Source organism: Podarcis liolepis (genome assembly GCF_965112155.1).
Source record: "Podarcis liolepis genome assembly, chromosome: 14".
Lineage (NCBI taxonomy): Eukaryota > Metazoa > Chordata > Lepidosauria > Squamata > Lacertidae > Podarcis > Podarcis liolepis.
In genome coordinates this window covers 24,756,136-24,772,814 of record NC_139569.1, presented here as the reverse complement: position 1 = coordinate 24,772,814, position 16,679 = coordinate 24,756,136, and the positions used below count along the sequence as shown (strand labels likewise).

Sequence of the window (16,679 nt, the reverse complement as noted above, 5' to 3'; positions counted from 1 at the left end):
AACCTATCCATTTCTTACTGAATGAGAGTATAGGCAGAGCTAGGATAAATCTCAGACACCTGCTTACCCAGGGTGCCCAGAGGTTTGCCTAGGAATTTGAAATGTTTTTCTATCCCAGAGAACAGTCACACATGAAAGAGTGTAATATGGACTCTGGCACGCAGTTTTGAAAATTAAAAAACAATTTCCTCATCCTGTTCATGCAGAGAATGGTTGGGAGTGTATCTGCATTTACTTAATGAATTTGCCAGTTAGACAGAGCTTAGATGAGCTCCCAGTGGTCAGAGAATGGCCCTTTCATTCATTCCACAAACCATTTGTCCTCATGTTTAGACTGACTGGATAATTTTTTCTTTCAGTTTCTGCAGATTAGAATATTTTGTATTGGATAAAGAAGTCCACTACCTAGTTGATAAAACATGTTTGTTTAGGCAAGATGTTGGCATGCTTTAATTTTATGCTGTTAAGTTTAATTCTTTTAAATGAATTAATTACTTTTTAAAAACTGTTTGTTGATATTTTTATTACTCATTGTAAACCGTTTGTAGATTTTTATTACAATCAAGTTATTTGGTTAAATAAAATAAATTTTAAGTGTACGAGGAGTCTCAAAATGCAAACACAGCTGTACTGACCCTGAATTAGCTCCTCATCTTCAGAGGACAAGGGTTGGGAGGCAGAATAGAAGAGGGAATTGCCCTCAGGGCCAGCCCCAGATGTCTCTACCACCACAAAAAATTCATACATGGAATGATCAGTACTGTGGTATGCGAACCAATATTCATACTATTAGCATAAGACAGATTCATACATTTCTGGGAACTTTCTTTGTTCCCTTCATTTTTTCCAAATACTTTTGCTGGTCTTCTGGGGACCTCCCAATTCAACAGCTGGTCTTTTTCTTAGCTATGCAAATAGCTGAGTAGCCAAAAACTTCACTTCTGCTGGGGAAAGCCACTTCACATTTTTGAGAAAGGACTCCTCTGCATCCAGAAGATTCTTCTTCTTCCTCTTTAGCCTTGGCATTAAGTGTTGTTGCACACCCTCTCCTTCCTTCGATGCTTTATTGTTCCAAAATGTGTCTGGAACAGCTTATCTGTTTCCCAAATGCATCCTATTATGTATTGTGGATGCTTGGACAACCCAGCCACTTGCATGGTGGGTTGGAGGACAGAAGCGACATGTTTCTCTAATTAGTCATACTTTGAAGGCAGACAATAATACCCCATCTTTCCACTGTAGTGAAACCTATATTCTCCCCCTAAACATGATTACTCAGGTAAGTTCTGTTTGGTTAAATCTTTTTCAAGGGAAGTGTGCTCAGGATTGTATCCTTCGATTGCCATTCTAAGCACACTTCTGAATAAACCTTTCTGATCCATGGTTTTATCTGAAATGCAGGCATTAGTCAGAATGCAAGTACCAGATGATAATATGACAGCTCTTGAATTACTGTAAGGCTTCTGTACTTCTGGTCAGCTCCAGAGACTTGGCTACTTGCTTTACTTCCAGCAACCAGAGCCAATTATTGCAACTGACTGGAGTTTCAGGGAGCCTCCTATGGAAACTCTGGTGAGCCAAAGTTTGAGCGACATTATTTATGGAAAATCTTCCAACCCATTAGAGGTTAGTCCGTCCAGGGAAAGGGGAGCCTTCTTTGAAACCTCTGTTTGCTTGCTTGCTTCTGTGGGTAAAAATAAGATTGCTATAACTCATTATTGCATGTTCTTGCTGGATTGAGAGGCTAAAATGGCTGGATTTAACTCCCATCAGTGTCCTGTTTAGTGAGGTTTAGCAAATAAGGAAAATGCTTCTCATTAAGTATCCTTTCTAAAATTTCATTTTTCTTCTGAAATGGATCTCTCTTAAGTCATTCACTGTTCATGTATAGCCTGGCTTTGTACTGCTATAAAAGAAAATTAGGGTGGGGAGAAAAACACGATATATTGAAAGGCTAAGGAGAAGCCTCACCCTGATTCTTATCAGTCCCCTTCCATACAGTTGTGTCTTCTGCATTCTCAGGTTCTCAATACCTCACCAAAGAATTTGAAGTAGTCAAAGGCTGACAAGCGCAAAACAGAAGGAAGTGAACAATGATGTTTTTCTTAAAAGATTGTAGTCCTCTTGGTTTTGATAAAGGGCTGGTCTACATAGGAACATAGGAAGTGGCCTTATAGCAAGTTGGACAGTTGGTCCATCTAGCTCAGTATTGTCTAACTGAGTGGCAATGGCTCTCCAGGTTTTCAGACTAGGGTCTCCCTGAGCCCTACATGGAGAAGCTGGCAATTGAACCTTCTGCATGCACAGGTCTACCACTGAGCTGAGCTGCTTTTTTTAAGGTAAACATTTCACCAGGCTAGTGCAAGCTCCTGGCTGGGAGCCCAAGTACTACAACGCAGAAAGATGCCCTGGCTGCTGTTGAACGCAGTGAGACCATTCCGATGCGATGGCTCAGAAGGGGCAGGGATGCCTGTGTTTTTGAACTTTACTCTCTCATTGGGAGGAGGAAGAAAATAAGCACAGTAACCATCCTTGGGTTCATGTGGGATCTGCCAATTCCCAGGAAAAGCATGAAGCCTGTGAATAAATAAATCTGGCTGGCAGCCAGCTCACAAGCTTATGGAAAAATGCTTTTCAAAACATGCTGCCAAGGATTGCCTCAGACCAGGTAGAGTTTCACATCCGCATAATGGGGAGAGTGTTTTTCTAGAGCGCACAGCTCTGGGGCACTGTCTGTAGCACTGCTGCACAAGTTCTCCCTGCCACTGCATCTAATTCTTCTGAAATCAGAGAATTGTAGAGTTGGAAGGTACCCCCAGGGTCATCTAGTCCACATCCCTGCCATGCAAGAATCCTGCCCATAGCCATCCCTGTGTGGGCTTTATTTATATTACATTTCCCCTGCCCTGCCTTCATGGAGCTTATTTGTGCAGCACATGGTCTCCTCCTTTTAAACTTCTATAAGGTAGATAATACATGGGTGGAGGGAGGAGTGTCCACAGGTCACCCAGTGGACTTCATGGCTGTGTGGCCAAATAGGCTATAGAAGACTGGGCCTTTGCGGTGGTCTGCTGTCAACTTGGGGCATGCATCATTTGTGCTGTGGTGAGAGAAGCATGTTGTAGTCATGACCCCATAGACAGCAGCACGATGCCATAAGTAGTTCTAAAATAACCTTTCTTAGGCTTTTGATCTCCAGAGATGTTTTGTACTACAATTCCCATTAGCCTTGGCCAACCTAGTTGTGCTTGCTGGGGGCTGATGGAAGTCGTAGTGGAAGACACCTCTGGAGATCCCCAGTTTGGAGAAGGCTAGCCTCAGAAGACAAGGTGGTACTCCTAGATACAAATGCATATTTGTTCTACCCTGCTTTACATACAGATCATTTCAGTGCTTCTTCCCCCTCCCCTCTCTTTCTCAACAGAGCGGAGAAAACTGAAGTCCTCAGTGAAGATCTGCGACAGGTATTTAAATTTATTAATTAATGGCTGCCTCTGGAAGAGGGGTCGGGGGAGGCACTGGCTGTTTCTCACGTGCTGGGTGGGAAAGCTGCAACACAATTTCAGGCAAGAGAAGAAGGAATTTACCACAATAGCCAGAAGGGAATTTGAAAGGTTCTGGAGGGCAGGTAGTGTGGTCAGAAGTGAAATAAAAGTGTTAGTATTCATAGTCACTGTGCTTACTGCAGCATGGCAGGTCTTAGTGTGGTTGTGACGAGACCTCCCTCTATTCCACTTAAGTGGGGAAATGACCTCTGCAAATCATTCAGATTGAGTAAATAAACATCTATTGTTTTACATAATTTGTCTAGCTACCAAGGCAAGGCAAGAAGGGAGGGAGCTGCCTGGTACACAAAAGTATGCTTATTGAGCCTAACAAGTTTCAAATCTAAATCCTTCTTCAGGGGCAGTCTTTGAAACAACCACCTTGAGACTTTGCTCTCCAATTCTATTGCAGAAAGAATCAGTTGGACACCAAGGACTTGGGCTGGTTGTTATGCAGGGTGCTTCCAAGGAAGGACTTCCATGTACCTCTCATTTTCCTGCAATTGGTTCCTTCCCATCTTTCTCTTCCTGCCCAGGGCAGGAGCAGCAAGCTGTGCAGATTATTCCTGCCCGCTGGCCTGGCCTGGCCTGGCCTGGGCACCTGAGATTTCAATGGGTGTTTCCTTTATATTTTGAAGTTTGGCCTCCCAGCCATAAAGGAAATAATAAGTGTAAGCTAAGATTTTCAAAATGCTGAAATTGACCCATGTATGTCTCAGACATGGGGGGGGGGGTGAGAGAGAGGAGAGATCTCAGAAGAGTGCAAAGCACATAGCCTTACTTAGAACTTCTTGGCTGCATGTCTTGCACATGTCTGAGTTTGAAGAGAGTTTCCTGATAAGCGAAGGCTCCGCCTTTCCCCTCGTCAGTCTCTGTTGAAATCTGGATCCTTTGCAGTTGCCGAAGGGAGCTTTGTCTCATTCCTTTGTTGGATCACACAGAGCAACAAGCAGCAATGTCCTCCCACTTGCGCAACAGAAAGCTGCTTGCACAACGGGGCTTCCATTTCTCTTCTCCCCCTCTGGATCCCCCAAAATCTGCTCTGGAGGGACCCCCAACCTTCTGGAGATGATTTTGGGGTCATGAGGGGATTGCTGGGGGGAGGAGAGGAAGGAGAAACACTGTTGTGCAAGCAGCATACCCCCCCCCCCATGTTACATTTAACCTCACTCATAACCTGCTCAGTCCCATGGGTTTCAGCTGTGTTTCGAAGCACACGTTTACCCGCTTTGCTCCAGGGGGAGATAAAGAGGATTCCCTTTCTTCATGATCCCATGAGATATTTCTTATCTGCCACTCATAAGAGTAAATTATGACCGCTATGTTTCTCATGCTATCCATATAAAAAATGTACTGTGGATTGCTACTGCAGTGTCCCCTGAGTTTAGTAGAATGAAAGGAATTACTGAAAAATGAGTGAAAGCAACTAAATACCATTTTTTTAAAAAAATTCTCTTGAATACATTTCTCAGTATACATTTATGGCTTTTCATTTGGAAACAGGGAAGCAGGACGTGAAGTTCCTAATTAGACTGCACTGCCCACAGCCGCCTCCTTGCTCTGTGTTTTCCAGCCTAGCTATATTTCACCTTCCAGACTTGAGATTCAGCTGTTTGTTTTATAGACGTGGGATCAGAAGCTATTTTCCCTTATTTTATTTTTATATTCCAACTTTCCTTCACGTGACTAAACGGGGTTATGGTCTTTCTGAATCAGAGGGGTGGGGAAACGAGCAGATTTTGGCAGGGCTGCCATGTAAATATCTGCAGCTAAGGATCTTTTTTTTAAAAAAAAATAGTGCCTTGTTGCCTTGGTGATCATATGAAATATTTGGAGTGGAGGGAGGTGGAGAGAAGCCAGAAATTGTTCCAGCCAACTGTTGGCAAACCATTTTTTTTTGCAAGCATGGGCTTCCCAGGCACAGGCGCTTGACCTGTCAACGCCCAAATGGAACTGCTTGCTCACTTGCTTGTTTGGCTTTGCTGCTGAACAGAATCCTTCCAAGTGTGTCTGATGCTGGGTGTACGTTTTCAGTTGCATCTCCTCCTCCTGTGGAGTTCCATGTGTTTTGCCATATGGCAGAAAATGTTTCTGTCCTTTGGAATGCTCTCATTTTAAACACGTTAATTTCCAGAGATGGAGTAGGGCCCCTTCTGACAGAAGGAAGCTTTCCGTCCGTTGCTCTGGACTCACTTAAATGCCAAAGGGCTTAACAATAAGTTGCAAAGCAGAAAGATGTGTAGACTTTAAGACCAGCTGTTTGCTGATAAGAACATCTGCGATGTTCCTAGTCTTGCTGGGAGAACTGAAAAGTTGGCATTTCAAAAGTGCAGTTTGTTCCCGAGCTGTGAGGCTGGAGTCCCTCTGCCTCACAGCATGGAGCCCAAAGGGGCCAAGCCTGTGCATAGTCCTACTCTGTGTGCATCCGTCTCCACCGTGGACAACTGACCTGTCAAAGGAGCATCTTCCTCTGTGACTTAAATGTCTGGTGGCTGTGTGGAAGAATGAGCTGCGTTAACCAAACAGAAGGTCAACAGCTTCTTGTGTGGTGACTTGGACTCTTCTCAGTTGCATGTTTTTTTTGTCCCAAGTGAAAGATGCTTTTTGGCCAGGGAAAGAAGAAAAAGAAGAAAAAAGTGTATGGGCCAGAAGAAATACTTGGATGCTGTTCCAGTTTTCTGAGGGGAAGCTGCTCCGTGTTCCAGTCCGCTCACCAGCTGTGTCAGCCAACCGAGCTGGAGGCAGCAGATTGAACATCCTGTTTGTGGCAAGCCTTGCAGAGCAGGGATCCAGCTGAGCATCACAGAATTCAGGATGAGGGGGATCCCCAGCCACTGTTCTGTCCTGCTTCACTGGGCCGTGGTTGAGGGCCATGGTTCCAAATGGTGTTGCATGAGAAGGGTCTGAATTGTGCCCTGGGCGCAAGCCATTCTATGCCCAGTGGAGCAGATGGGCCCTGCAAAGCCTTTTGTCTCAGTACTTTGGCAGTAGTGACATCCCAAGGGAGGAAGGAGGATATGTCAGCTACTACAACAGACAGGCAAGGTGGGCGGGATCTCTGAAGCATCACTGTTACGCATAAACAGCACTATCTTTCCCTCTGCCTTAGTGTGGAATGTGTGCAGAGTAGGGCATCAAAACTGATTAAAGGGACTGGAAGCCAAGCCTTGTGAGAAACATTTGAGGGAGGTGGGAATGTTTGGCCTGGAGAAAAGGAGTCTGAGGAGTTATATTAGAGCCATCTTTGAATATCTGAAGGGTTGTCACATCGCGAATGGAGGAGGCTTGTTTTCTACTGCCCCAGAGGGGAGACCCTGAACCAATGGATTCAAATTACAAGGAAGGAGATTCCGACTAAACATTAGGAAGAACTTTCTGACAGTAACAGGTGTTTGACAGTGGAACAGAATAATTTGGAGGCTTTTAAAGCAGAAGTTGGATGGCCCTCTGTGTGGGAATCCCTTTAAGACAACTACGGTGCCTGAAGACAGACAATCTTGCATCCATAACAGTGACCAGAGGAGGAATGACCCCTGGGAGTAGCATAGAGAGAAGTAGCACCATAGTTCATCATCAGCAAAACCTTCATCTGCCCCAGCTGCAACAAATCATGTCTCTCCCGTATTGGTCTCTACAGCCACAGCAGGTGCTGCAACCTTCCAACAGTTTGACTTCACCCCCAAAGGTTCACTTCTTCATTGTGTCCCGAGACAGACAGATCCTAACCAACCATAATGGATGGCCATCTGTCAGGGATTCTTCAGCTGTGATTCCTGCATTGCAGTTGGTTAGACTGGATGATCCTTGGGTTCCCTGCCAACTCTACAATTCTGTTATTCTAATGTTTAAAAATCCATGCAAGAAGCAAAGCCAGTAGCAATAACAGAACCCAAAGAGTCCTATTCAGGAGGCCTGGTGTGCTGGACAAAGGGGGAGCTCTCAAGGATCCACATTGCCTGGGCTACCCTACAGTTGCAAGGAAGGTGCCTGCCATTTGTTCTGGGATCTGCTTAGGAAAATGCGTGTGCATCTCTTTGAGGGTGGGGCAGAAGCATGTCTCAAGTTTTAAGTTGGTCTTAAGAACATAAAAAGAGCCTGCTGGATCACGCCAGTGACCCATCTAGTCCAGCATCCTGTTCTCACGGAAGCCAACCAGACTTTCACTCTGCCACCACAGCATATTAGCACCCAATGCCATCTTGTGAGGCTGCTTTGAGGATTTCAGTCAAAAAGCAGGATACAAAACTAATGAAGATAAAAAGATTTGGGGAAACACTAGTCTAGCATCATTTGCAAGTAACAGGTTTTGGAAAAGCAAATGCAACTAGGCACTGAAGTGTTGCAGACCTGCATAGCCTCAGAAGTGGCAGGGCCCTCAAAGGTCATTGGCTGATGCAGGAAATCCTCTCTTCTACTGCAGAGGTGGGCATCTAATTGCTTCTTAAAAACTTTTAACAATGAAGAACCTGCCACCTTCCCAGGCTCTACTCTTAAAACAGCTCATGCTATCAGGGAGTTCTTTCTAACATGTAATTGGAATAGTCTTCCTTATACTGTGAATTTGTTCTGGTCCAGTTTAATAAATAAAATAAATAGACAGATACAGAGAAATTGCTGCGTCACCTATGTGACAGCTACTCAAATATTTGAAGGTGTCTGGTTATCATAGTACCTTTCCTGTAGACTACTTATAAGCAGTGCCTTCCATTTTTCCACATAGGTCTTGGTCTCCAGGCCCCTCACCAGCTGGTTGGAGTGAGAAGTGTTCAGGCTACCCATATTTTTAAGTGCAGCACTTTAAAAGACTGCAGAGAGGATTCCTATCTGTTTACATGCCTCTCTACAGTTGAAACTTGTTCTGCCTTTTTTTCCTTTTTTTCTTTTTGGCTGGTTTTGTTCAAACAGAAACCATTCCAGAAGGCCTCCTTTTAACCCTCATGACTCATCAAAACACAGATAAACCACATTCCTTTTGCTGTTGTGCATGGAGGTTCCCAGCAGAACTTGGCAGACGTCTTTGCACTCTCAGATATTTGAACGAAGATTCTTTCACAGAGGGAATCTCAGTTCCTTATCAAATGCTTGCAATTCCTTGCAAGCAAACCTGCCTTCCTACAGTGGCATTTCCTTTAATGTTAGACCTGCCAGTTGCCCCACAGTAGAAAGGGTGCTGTCTGCAAAAAAAGTACCAGCTTGAGGCAGCTAACAATTAATAGTTTTAAAACAAGGCAGTGAAACTTTATGGCATGTCTGGCCAGACAGTGCTCTGTTCCCAGGGTTCTACCTGGGAGAGGAGGTAATGAGGCTGGATCAAATAAATGTTGGGTTTCATGGTGCAATCGCTAGATGTGGCTTCCTAGTACAGAGAGCCTCATGTGCAGTTTCCCTTCCCTATTTCTTCACCATCTAGATTGAGCGCCGTCTCGACAACGTGAGGTCCGTATGCCACACTTCCTGCAAGAGGCTAGGCATGTGTTTGCATGGGCAGTCTGGAACAGATGCAGAAAAGAGACATGTAAGTGCCAACCCCTTCCAAGGAGAACTGTGCACCAGATTTGGCCAAGCTGAATCAGGCCAGTTCGGTGAGATCCATGTTTTGGCAGAGTCAGGTAGCGACACCCAGAGATCAGTCCAGGTTGGGCTGCACGAGTGATCTGGGGCTGTCAGGGCAGGAAGAAGAGGTACGCAACTCACAGTTCCCAAGCTGGGGAAGCAGACCCCAACGGGTTGAATCCACGGCTCACCAGCTGGTGCACAGCCCTACTTCCAGGTTCCTCACTCCTCAAGTCTGTCCTTCCCAAAGTGCTCCTGTTCTACTGGGCTCCTCTTTCTCTTCTAAGCACTGCACAGAGCTCATCCAGATGTGCTGCCCAACATCTGAAGGAAAAAGGGATGCTTGGCTCCTGTTCTGGCAAGTCAGCCGTCCTTCAGAAGCCTCTGTAATTTTGCAGAATCTCAAGTTCTCCTGACCTTGCCATGATGCTCTTACTCCCCATTACTTTTGCATGTGCTATTTTTTGGGTTTAGTTCCTAACCACATTGTTATCTCCACCCCGGCAGGCCAAATATGACCCACCGCACACCTGACATAATATACAACATCAGTTGTGGGTGGGTGGGTGGGTGGGTGCAGTTCAGGGAAGCCGGCTTCACGGGCCAAACAAGGACCCCAGTGGGCCAAGTTTGGCCTCCAGGCTGGGAGTTCCCCTCCCCTCCGCCTTGCACAGAAATGTTGTGTGTTAGACTTCTTTAACAGAGCTAACTGCCGCCTCCTCTGTTGTTGCTCACCCAGCACCACCCGGAGCCCTATATTAGCTGGCAGTTGTGGAGTTCATGCTGGGAGCAGTCAGGGGACTCCAGCACTGCAGGTGCTGGCCACACTTTGAGGAACAGGGGCTGCTTGTGAAGGCTCAGAGTGCACCAGACCTTACAAATCTCTCTGTACATGATTGGCTTCCTGCACCCAGCATTTGGGCTTATCTTGAGAGAGGCAGATACAGGAAGCACCCACAGGTCCCTCTTTTCCCCAATAGAAGTTTTAACTGAAATCACTCCCTCTCAATCAAAAGGCCAAAAAAGCCCCTTTGAATTATAAACAAGGCCTTTTGATTGCAGGCAAGTAAAAAGAGGAGTGGCTTTAAAGACATACACAGCCTTTAATGATTCTCCACATTTGTTAATCTGAAGAAATGCTGCCACCCATCACAGGTCCCATCTTCACAGTTGCTGTAGAGAGTTGGAATTGATGCTCCAGCTCACAAGTTGATATACTAGGAACACAAGAAGAGCCTTGTAGCTGGATCAGGCCCAAATGCCCATCTCGTCCAGCATCCTGTTCCCACAGGGGCCACCCAGATGCCCCAGTGGGAAGCCTGCAAGCAGGACCTGAGTGCAACAGCACTCTTCCGTTCTGCCGTTTCCAGCAACTGGTAGTCAGAAGGATGCTGCTTCTGACAATAGAGATAGAAGATAGACATCAGGGTTAGTAGCTGTTGAAGACTGTGGCACTGTCTGTTAAGTGTGGTACACTCAGTCATCAGGTCAGCCTCCCCACCCACCCCACCCAATGTCTCATTTTAAATCCTGTGCACATCATTTCGGTCTGACCCACCTAAGCTCCACTTCCTTTCCTTGTCATCACCATTCTCCCACCATCTTTTTCCTGGTGCCCAGGTTTAGCAGCCACAGGTTGCTACTCGGAGTGGACCCATTGGATTTATTGAACCCAAGTTAGCCATATCCTTTTAACTTAAATGGTTCTACTCTCTCAGTAGGAAAGTAGCATCGGACCTGGCATTTCCTTAACCCCAACGATAGCAGTATTTGTTTTCTCTCCGCAGAAAAAGCTTCCTCTCACTGCTTTTGCTCAGAATATGCAGGAAGGCGCTCTGCAGCTAAGCGATGAAACTTTGCTGGGGTAAGGGTTGCATCACTGTTATTTTTCCTGGTCATGGTCATTTGTCGTTTGGTCAGATATAACCAGTGACCTAATTTTATGCATGTCAGGCAAATGCGCCAATTCAGTATTTTTTAAAAAGAATACAAGCTAAAACAGATCTCATGAATTTGCTCCTGAAACTTTGATTTTAAGTGTAAAAATGAAAACCTTACATGACTCTTCTGTAAGTAGCCCTGGAGATCAAAGGAGCTCTCATTACCTCTTTCCTTTCTCCCTCCCAATGCTCGGAATCCACCCATCTAATGCAACTGTGTATTCTTCTTTGTTTTAAGGAAAATGCTGGAGACTTGTGGTGAAGCAGAAAATAAGCTAGCAATGGAGCTCTCTCACCATGAGGTGCAGGTTGAGAAAGATATTTTAGAGCCACTGAACCTCCTCTCAGAGGTAAGTTGCTTCTGCCGCTGTCCATAACCCAAGCTTGACCCGTTCCCTAAAATGACACAATCGTTGAGAATCGGGTGTTGCTTTGTGTGCACTTAAGACAAATATAGCTGTCTGCACAGCAAACGTCTCAACTGTCAGCTTCCTGTCGTCTTACCCTTTCAGACGGAAATCCCCAACATTCAAAAACAGAGGAAGCAGCTTGCAAAACTGGTGCTGGACTGGGATTCTGCAAGAGCCAGGTAATACAAACACACACACACACACACATACACACTTTCCTCTTCCTACTTCAACACAGGAAATACCAGGATTCCATCATGGCTTTGGGGCATCCTTCTCAGGAGCACTTGGCTGCTACGTAAGGCCACATCCAGTCAACAAAAAGCTTTCCAACATAAGGCAACCAAAAAGCTTTCCATCTTGGTCCACTGCATTTGGGGAAGAGACATTTTAGCCTTGTCTCCTTGCTTTCCTCTGCTGATCAAGATGTCTTCCAGCTCCCCAGACACCATGTGTCTATCTGTCTTGTCATAAGGACATACAGCTGGTGGAATGGAGTGTGCGTTGGCAGGTGCATAAGACAGGGAACTGTAACACTAGAACCTTGGAAGATTCAGAGCAGATAAAAGGAAGTCCTTCACACGGCATAAACTGTGGAACTTGCTTCCACAGGAGGTAGTGATGGCTTCAAAAGGGGACTGGACATATTTGTGGAGGGAAAGGCTATTGGTGACTGCTAGTCATGATGGCTGTGCTCTTTCTCCATAGTTGGAGGCAGCAATGCTTTTCAATAACAGTTATCACTGGAAACTGCAGAAGGGGAGAGTGCTCTTGTGCTCAAATCCTGCTTGCTGGTTTTTCATAGGGGCATCTGGTTGACAACTGTGAGAACAGGATGCTGGCTAAATGGACCATTGGCCTGATCCAGCAGGGTCTTCTTATGTTCTCATGCATCCTAGTGGCTGCAGGTCAGGCCATGAGTTGGCCTTGTGACTAATCTGTTTGGCTTGCCAACCCAATTTCACATCCCCAAACTTGCTTGCAGATCAGAACACAACTCTCTGTTCAATTATGGACTTCTCCAAATTTTGCAATGCAGTTTCAGTCTCCCCAAAATATACATTTCACATAAAGAAATGCATGCAGAAAACATACTTTAGGCAGAAACACATTGGAAAAAGAAATTCGCTTTTGCATTTGGCAAAAGAAAGGCAAGCAGACAATAGGGGATGCTACAAAAAAGAATATGAGCAGCTCATTGCTATTTAAAGAAAACCCAACAAAGGCCACCACCAACAAAGCTTGAAATACTTTAGTAGCAAGATACCAGCTAGGAAAGCTGTTGGGGCTTTGGATGACAAAGGAGACAGAGGCTCCCACAAGAGGCAGCAATGGCCACCAACCTGGCTGGCATTGAATGCCAGTTGCTGAAAGTTGCTAGTGGAGAGAATTCTCTTGTGCCCAGGTCCTTCTTTTAGGCTTCTCCTAGGTATCTGGTGGGACACTGTGAGTCCTATTCTCTCTAGGATGGTGGCCTAGAGAGACCACTGGCCTAATCCAGCAGGACACTTAAGTTATTGGGTAAAATAATTAAAATGCATTTTTAAAAATCATATTTTTTCAGGTAGCAGTTGCACAGAATGAATCCAATTTACATGGTTTTATTCCATGAGTTCTTTCAGTAAGTGTGCAAAAAACCAGGCCAGGGCAGACCTATGATTCAGGAAAACTTGACATGGAGCAGACTTAGGCTGGTCCATTGGTTCCACAATGCAACACACTGCTTTAGCCAAACAGGATTCTGGGCTTGGCTTCTGAACCCACCTATTCCTGTGCCTGTGCCTGTGCTGCTTCCCATGTTCTGTACCCTGCTTGGCACACTGCAGGCGTCACAAAGTGTTTAGCAGAGGGAGGAAGTAGATTGAAGACCTGTGATCACTCCTCATTGTTTTCCCTCTCTGGTGCTCTTTGTGCAAGAAGAATAATTCTGATCTCTCTTGTGCAGATGGAACCAGGCCCACAAAACTTCAGCCACCAACTTCCAGGGGCTTCCGTCTAAGATAGACTCCCTCAAGGAGGAGATGGATGAAGCGGGAAATAAAGTCGAGCAATGCAAGGTGCGTTGAGAACTCTTGGAACACTTCCCCAGGGAGAATTGGGCTGCATTCTTACCATTCATTTAAACCACACACACAAAGAGTCCTGGCAACTGCAGTTCAACCCTCACAGAGCTACAATTCCCAGTACCCATAACAAACCACAGTTCTCATGATCCTTGCTGGTGTGTGTACTTCAAATGTATGACGTGTATGCAGTCTTGGGCTATTTATTCTGTTTATTTATTTGAAAGCCTCTAGAGTCTTTGCCCAATATCTCCTTTCCCACCTGGATTCACAGATCTGCAGGGGAGACCTGACCTCCTTATCTGGCTACCAAAGACATTGTCCAGTTTTCCCCCAGAGAAAATGTATCCACCCGTCTCCTTTCTGCTGGGCTGTATTTTCTACCTCACATCTTCTGTTACCAGCCTTTTCTACCACTTAGTGGACATGTAGTGCAAAACATTGTCGGCCCAAAACTTGCTTGTCTCTACAACTAACCTCCTGGCCAGGAAAGTCTAGCTCCCCTTAGCTATTGTTTTGAGAAGGCAATGGAAGGCATGGTTTTGCTAAATTCTGAGGGAGGGCTTGTGGATGTGTGCCACCCCAATAATTCAAGAACTGATCCTATGGGTCACATCCTGCACTGGGGAAGGAAGTTTAGGGGCATGGAACTCCTCTATTTTACTAGTACTCACCATGGCTATTCCTTCCTGTAAATCCTTACTCTACAGCTAACTCTGTGTATCTCTGCTCACACATATATGGCCCAAAAGTGTGCTAAGAGAAGCCAAATCCTGTGATCAAAATAAATTAGGCAAATTAGCAACCTCTTCCTATATTTATTACTGTGTCACCCTGCTGCTTTGTATCTGTTACTTGCTTTGCATAATTTATTGAGGTTCTGCTAGCGTTCAGCAGGGTCAAGGAGCCATGTAGAGGCTCAACTGCTGGAACTTTTCCACGGTTGGAGGCAGTAATGCTTCAGAATACCAGTTGCTGGGAACCGCAGGAGGGGTGAAAGTGCTCTTGTGCTCAAATCGTGCTTGCCAATTTCCCAAAGGCATCTGATTGTCCACTGTGAAAATGGGATGCTAGACTACATGGGCCCCCTTTGGCAGGCTTGCCTTATATTCTTATGCTCAGGCACCCTCTCACACCACACATTTTGCTGTACCAGGGGTGGGAAACTTCAGACCCAGGGGCCAGATATGGCCCTCCAAGCCTTCTTCTCTAGCCCTTGGGACCTTCCACACCTTTTACACACCCTTTTATTTACCTCCCCTTGTGTGGTTTTGCATAGCTTGCATGTGGCTTGAATTTTAATGTACCTTTTTATTTTAAAAATCTATTTAATTTGGGTGGGTGGGTCTTGAAGCTAGGCTACTGTGCAAAGGCAAAATTTTGCATCTATTGCCCTTCCCATCACTAGCATTTGGCCCCCAGAAGGTTGCCTAGAAGGAAATGTGGCCCTGCACTACGCACTGCCTACTGTATTGCCAAGCTTGGTGTGTGTGCGTTTACAGCCATATCAATATTATAATAATGGATAAAATCATGTTTCTGCAAAGCAGATAGGCCAAGGAATATTTGACCTGATGTGTGGCTATGCATATGGACCGAGGGGCCATTGATGTGCAGAATTTGCACAGCATGATGGGATTGTGCTTTGGGGGGTGTTCTGGCCTGATGGCTGGTAGACAGGCAGCCCAGGGAGGGGGCAGTTTAAGCTCCCAGGTTTTGCATTTATGTCTTCTTCTTGGAAATGTGGTGCCTTCCATGGGCTTTGCTGTTGCTGACTTGCAGTTTGTCTCGTTTTCCCCTCCTCTTCTGCCTGAAAGGATCAACTTGCAGCGGACATGTATAACTTCATTTCCAAAGAAGGCGACTACGCCCGCTACTTTGTCTCTGTGAGTACCTCTCTCTCCTCCGAGAGCTCTTCCTTTCTGCAGACATACATTTCACATGCTTAATCCGACTGCCTGTGTGGTGTTGGTGTTGTTGTTCTTGTTGTTGCTGCTGTTGTTCTTGTTGTGTTCATCCAATGCTAACTTTTTGTTTTTAAAATGTGGGTTCTATTCTCAGTTATTAGAAGCCCAAGCAGATTACCATAGAAAAGCATTAGCAGTCTTAGAAAAGGTGCTCCCTGAAATCCAGGCCCATCAAGGTAAAGTAAACCTGTGCTCTGCCTCCTGCTTTTGCCTGTGCCACCTTTGCACTCTCCTCCTCTGACTTTTTCTTTTTTATTCTCCCCCTTTGGCATGCCATCTTTCTGGAATAAGGACACGGGGCCTTTCTTAATGACACCATCTTCCCAAATTGCCCCCCATCCTCTCTGCAGCTGCATTTCTGACATTCTTCCAAGCCTCTATTAATACACTAACAAACCATGATGGATTTGGTCTGAAACTCCTCAAGGGGCAGCGCCATGCCATGAGCCTGCCAGATCCACCCCTTGGCTTGCCGACCCAGAGCCACCACCTCTCCTGGCCACCTGTTGCTTTTTGGATTGCCATATTTAGGAATCCACAAAGCTGCCTGATACTACCTAGGCTAGTATTATCTCTTGAGTGGCAGCAGCTCTTCAATGTCTCAGGCAGAAAGAGGAGGTGTTTCCCAGCCTTGAGATGCAAAGGTTTGAACCTGAGACTCTCTGTATTCAAAGCTACCAAGCTGTGGCCCTTTCTTCAGGGTTGGGCTTTCAAGAGGCCGTTCAGAAACTTGGAAGCAAGCGAGGTGCCTTTGGGGAGTGAGTAGCAGGGCAAGGGCAGCCTTCTCCATCCTTTCAGATGTATCCTAGTAGGATTGTACGGTGCTGGGAATGTTGGGGGTTGCAGTCCAAAACATTTAGAGGGAGCCAGGTTGTCTAAGCCTGACCTAGAGTGACAGGGAGGGACAGGTGAGTAACAGGCATTGCAGGGTGCTGGAAAAGACTCTACAGGCCACCTGTCAATGAATCCTAAGTCAGAGGAACAAAGGAGTTGCCTTGCAAGAGCCGACAATGGATTATATCCAACTTATTGTAGGTAGACCCGTTGAAATTAATGGACTGAGGTCAGTCGTGCCCATTAAGTTTAATGGGTCTAGTTTGAGTATGGCTTCCTTTGGAGACAGCCCCAAAACTGCTGCTTTCTTTCTTTCCAGTAGCCAGGTGCTTCCAGAGGAAGCCTACAAGCAGGGCACTGAGGTGGT

General features: G+C 45.7%; 1 protein-coding gene across 8 annotated transcripts in view; it reads left to right on the top strand.

Moving 5' to 3' along the window:
- Nucleotides 1-16,679, top strand: part of ARHGAP17 (Rho GTPase activating protein 17) — a 57,809-nt gene that overhangs the window by 17,708 nt on the left and 23,422 nt on the right. For all 8 annotated transcript variants that reach the window (XM_083473963.1, XM_083473966.1, XM_083473968.1 and 5 more), the window contains exons 2-9: nucleotides 3,425-3,464; nucleotides 8,956-9,060; nucleotides 10,886-10,962; nucleotides 11,277-11,388; nucleotides 11,551-11,627; nucleotides 13,394-13,505; nucleotides 15,329-15,397; nucleotides 15,573-15,654. In XM_083473963.1, the coding sequence (XP_083330089.1) occupies nucleotides 3,425-3,464; nucleotides 8,956-9,060; nucleotides 10,886-10,962; nucleotides 11,277-11,388; nucleotides 11,551-11,627; nucleotides 13,394-13,505; nucleotides 15,329-15,397; nucleotides 15,573-15,654 (674 nt within the window). The remainder of the gene's footprint in view (nucleotides 1-3,424; nucleotides 3,465-8,955; nucleotides 9,061-10,885; nucleotides 10,963-11,276; nucleotides 11,389-11,550; nucleotides 11,628-13,393; nucleotides 13,506-15,328; nucleotides 15,398-15,572; nucleotides 15,655-16,679) is intronic.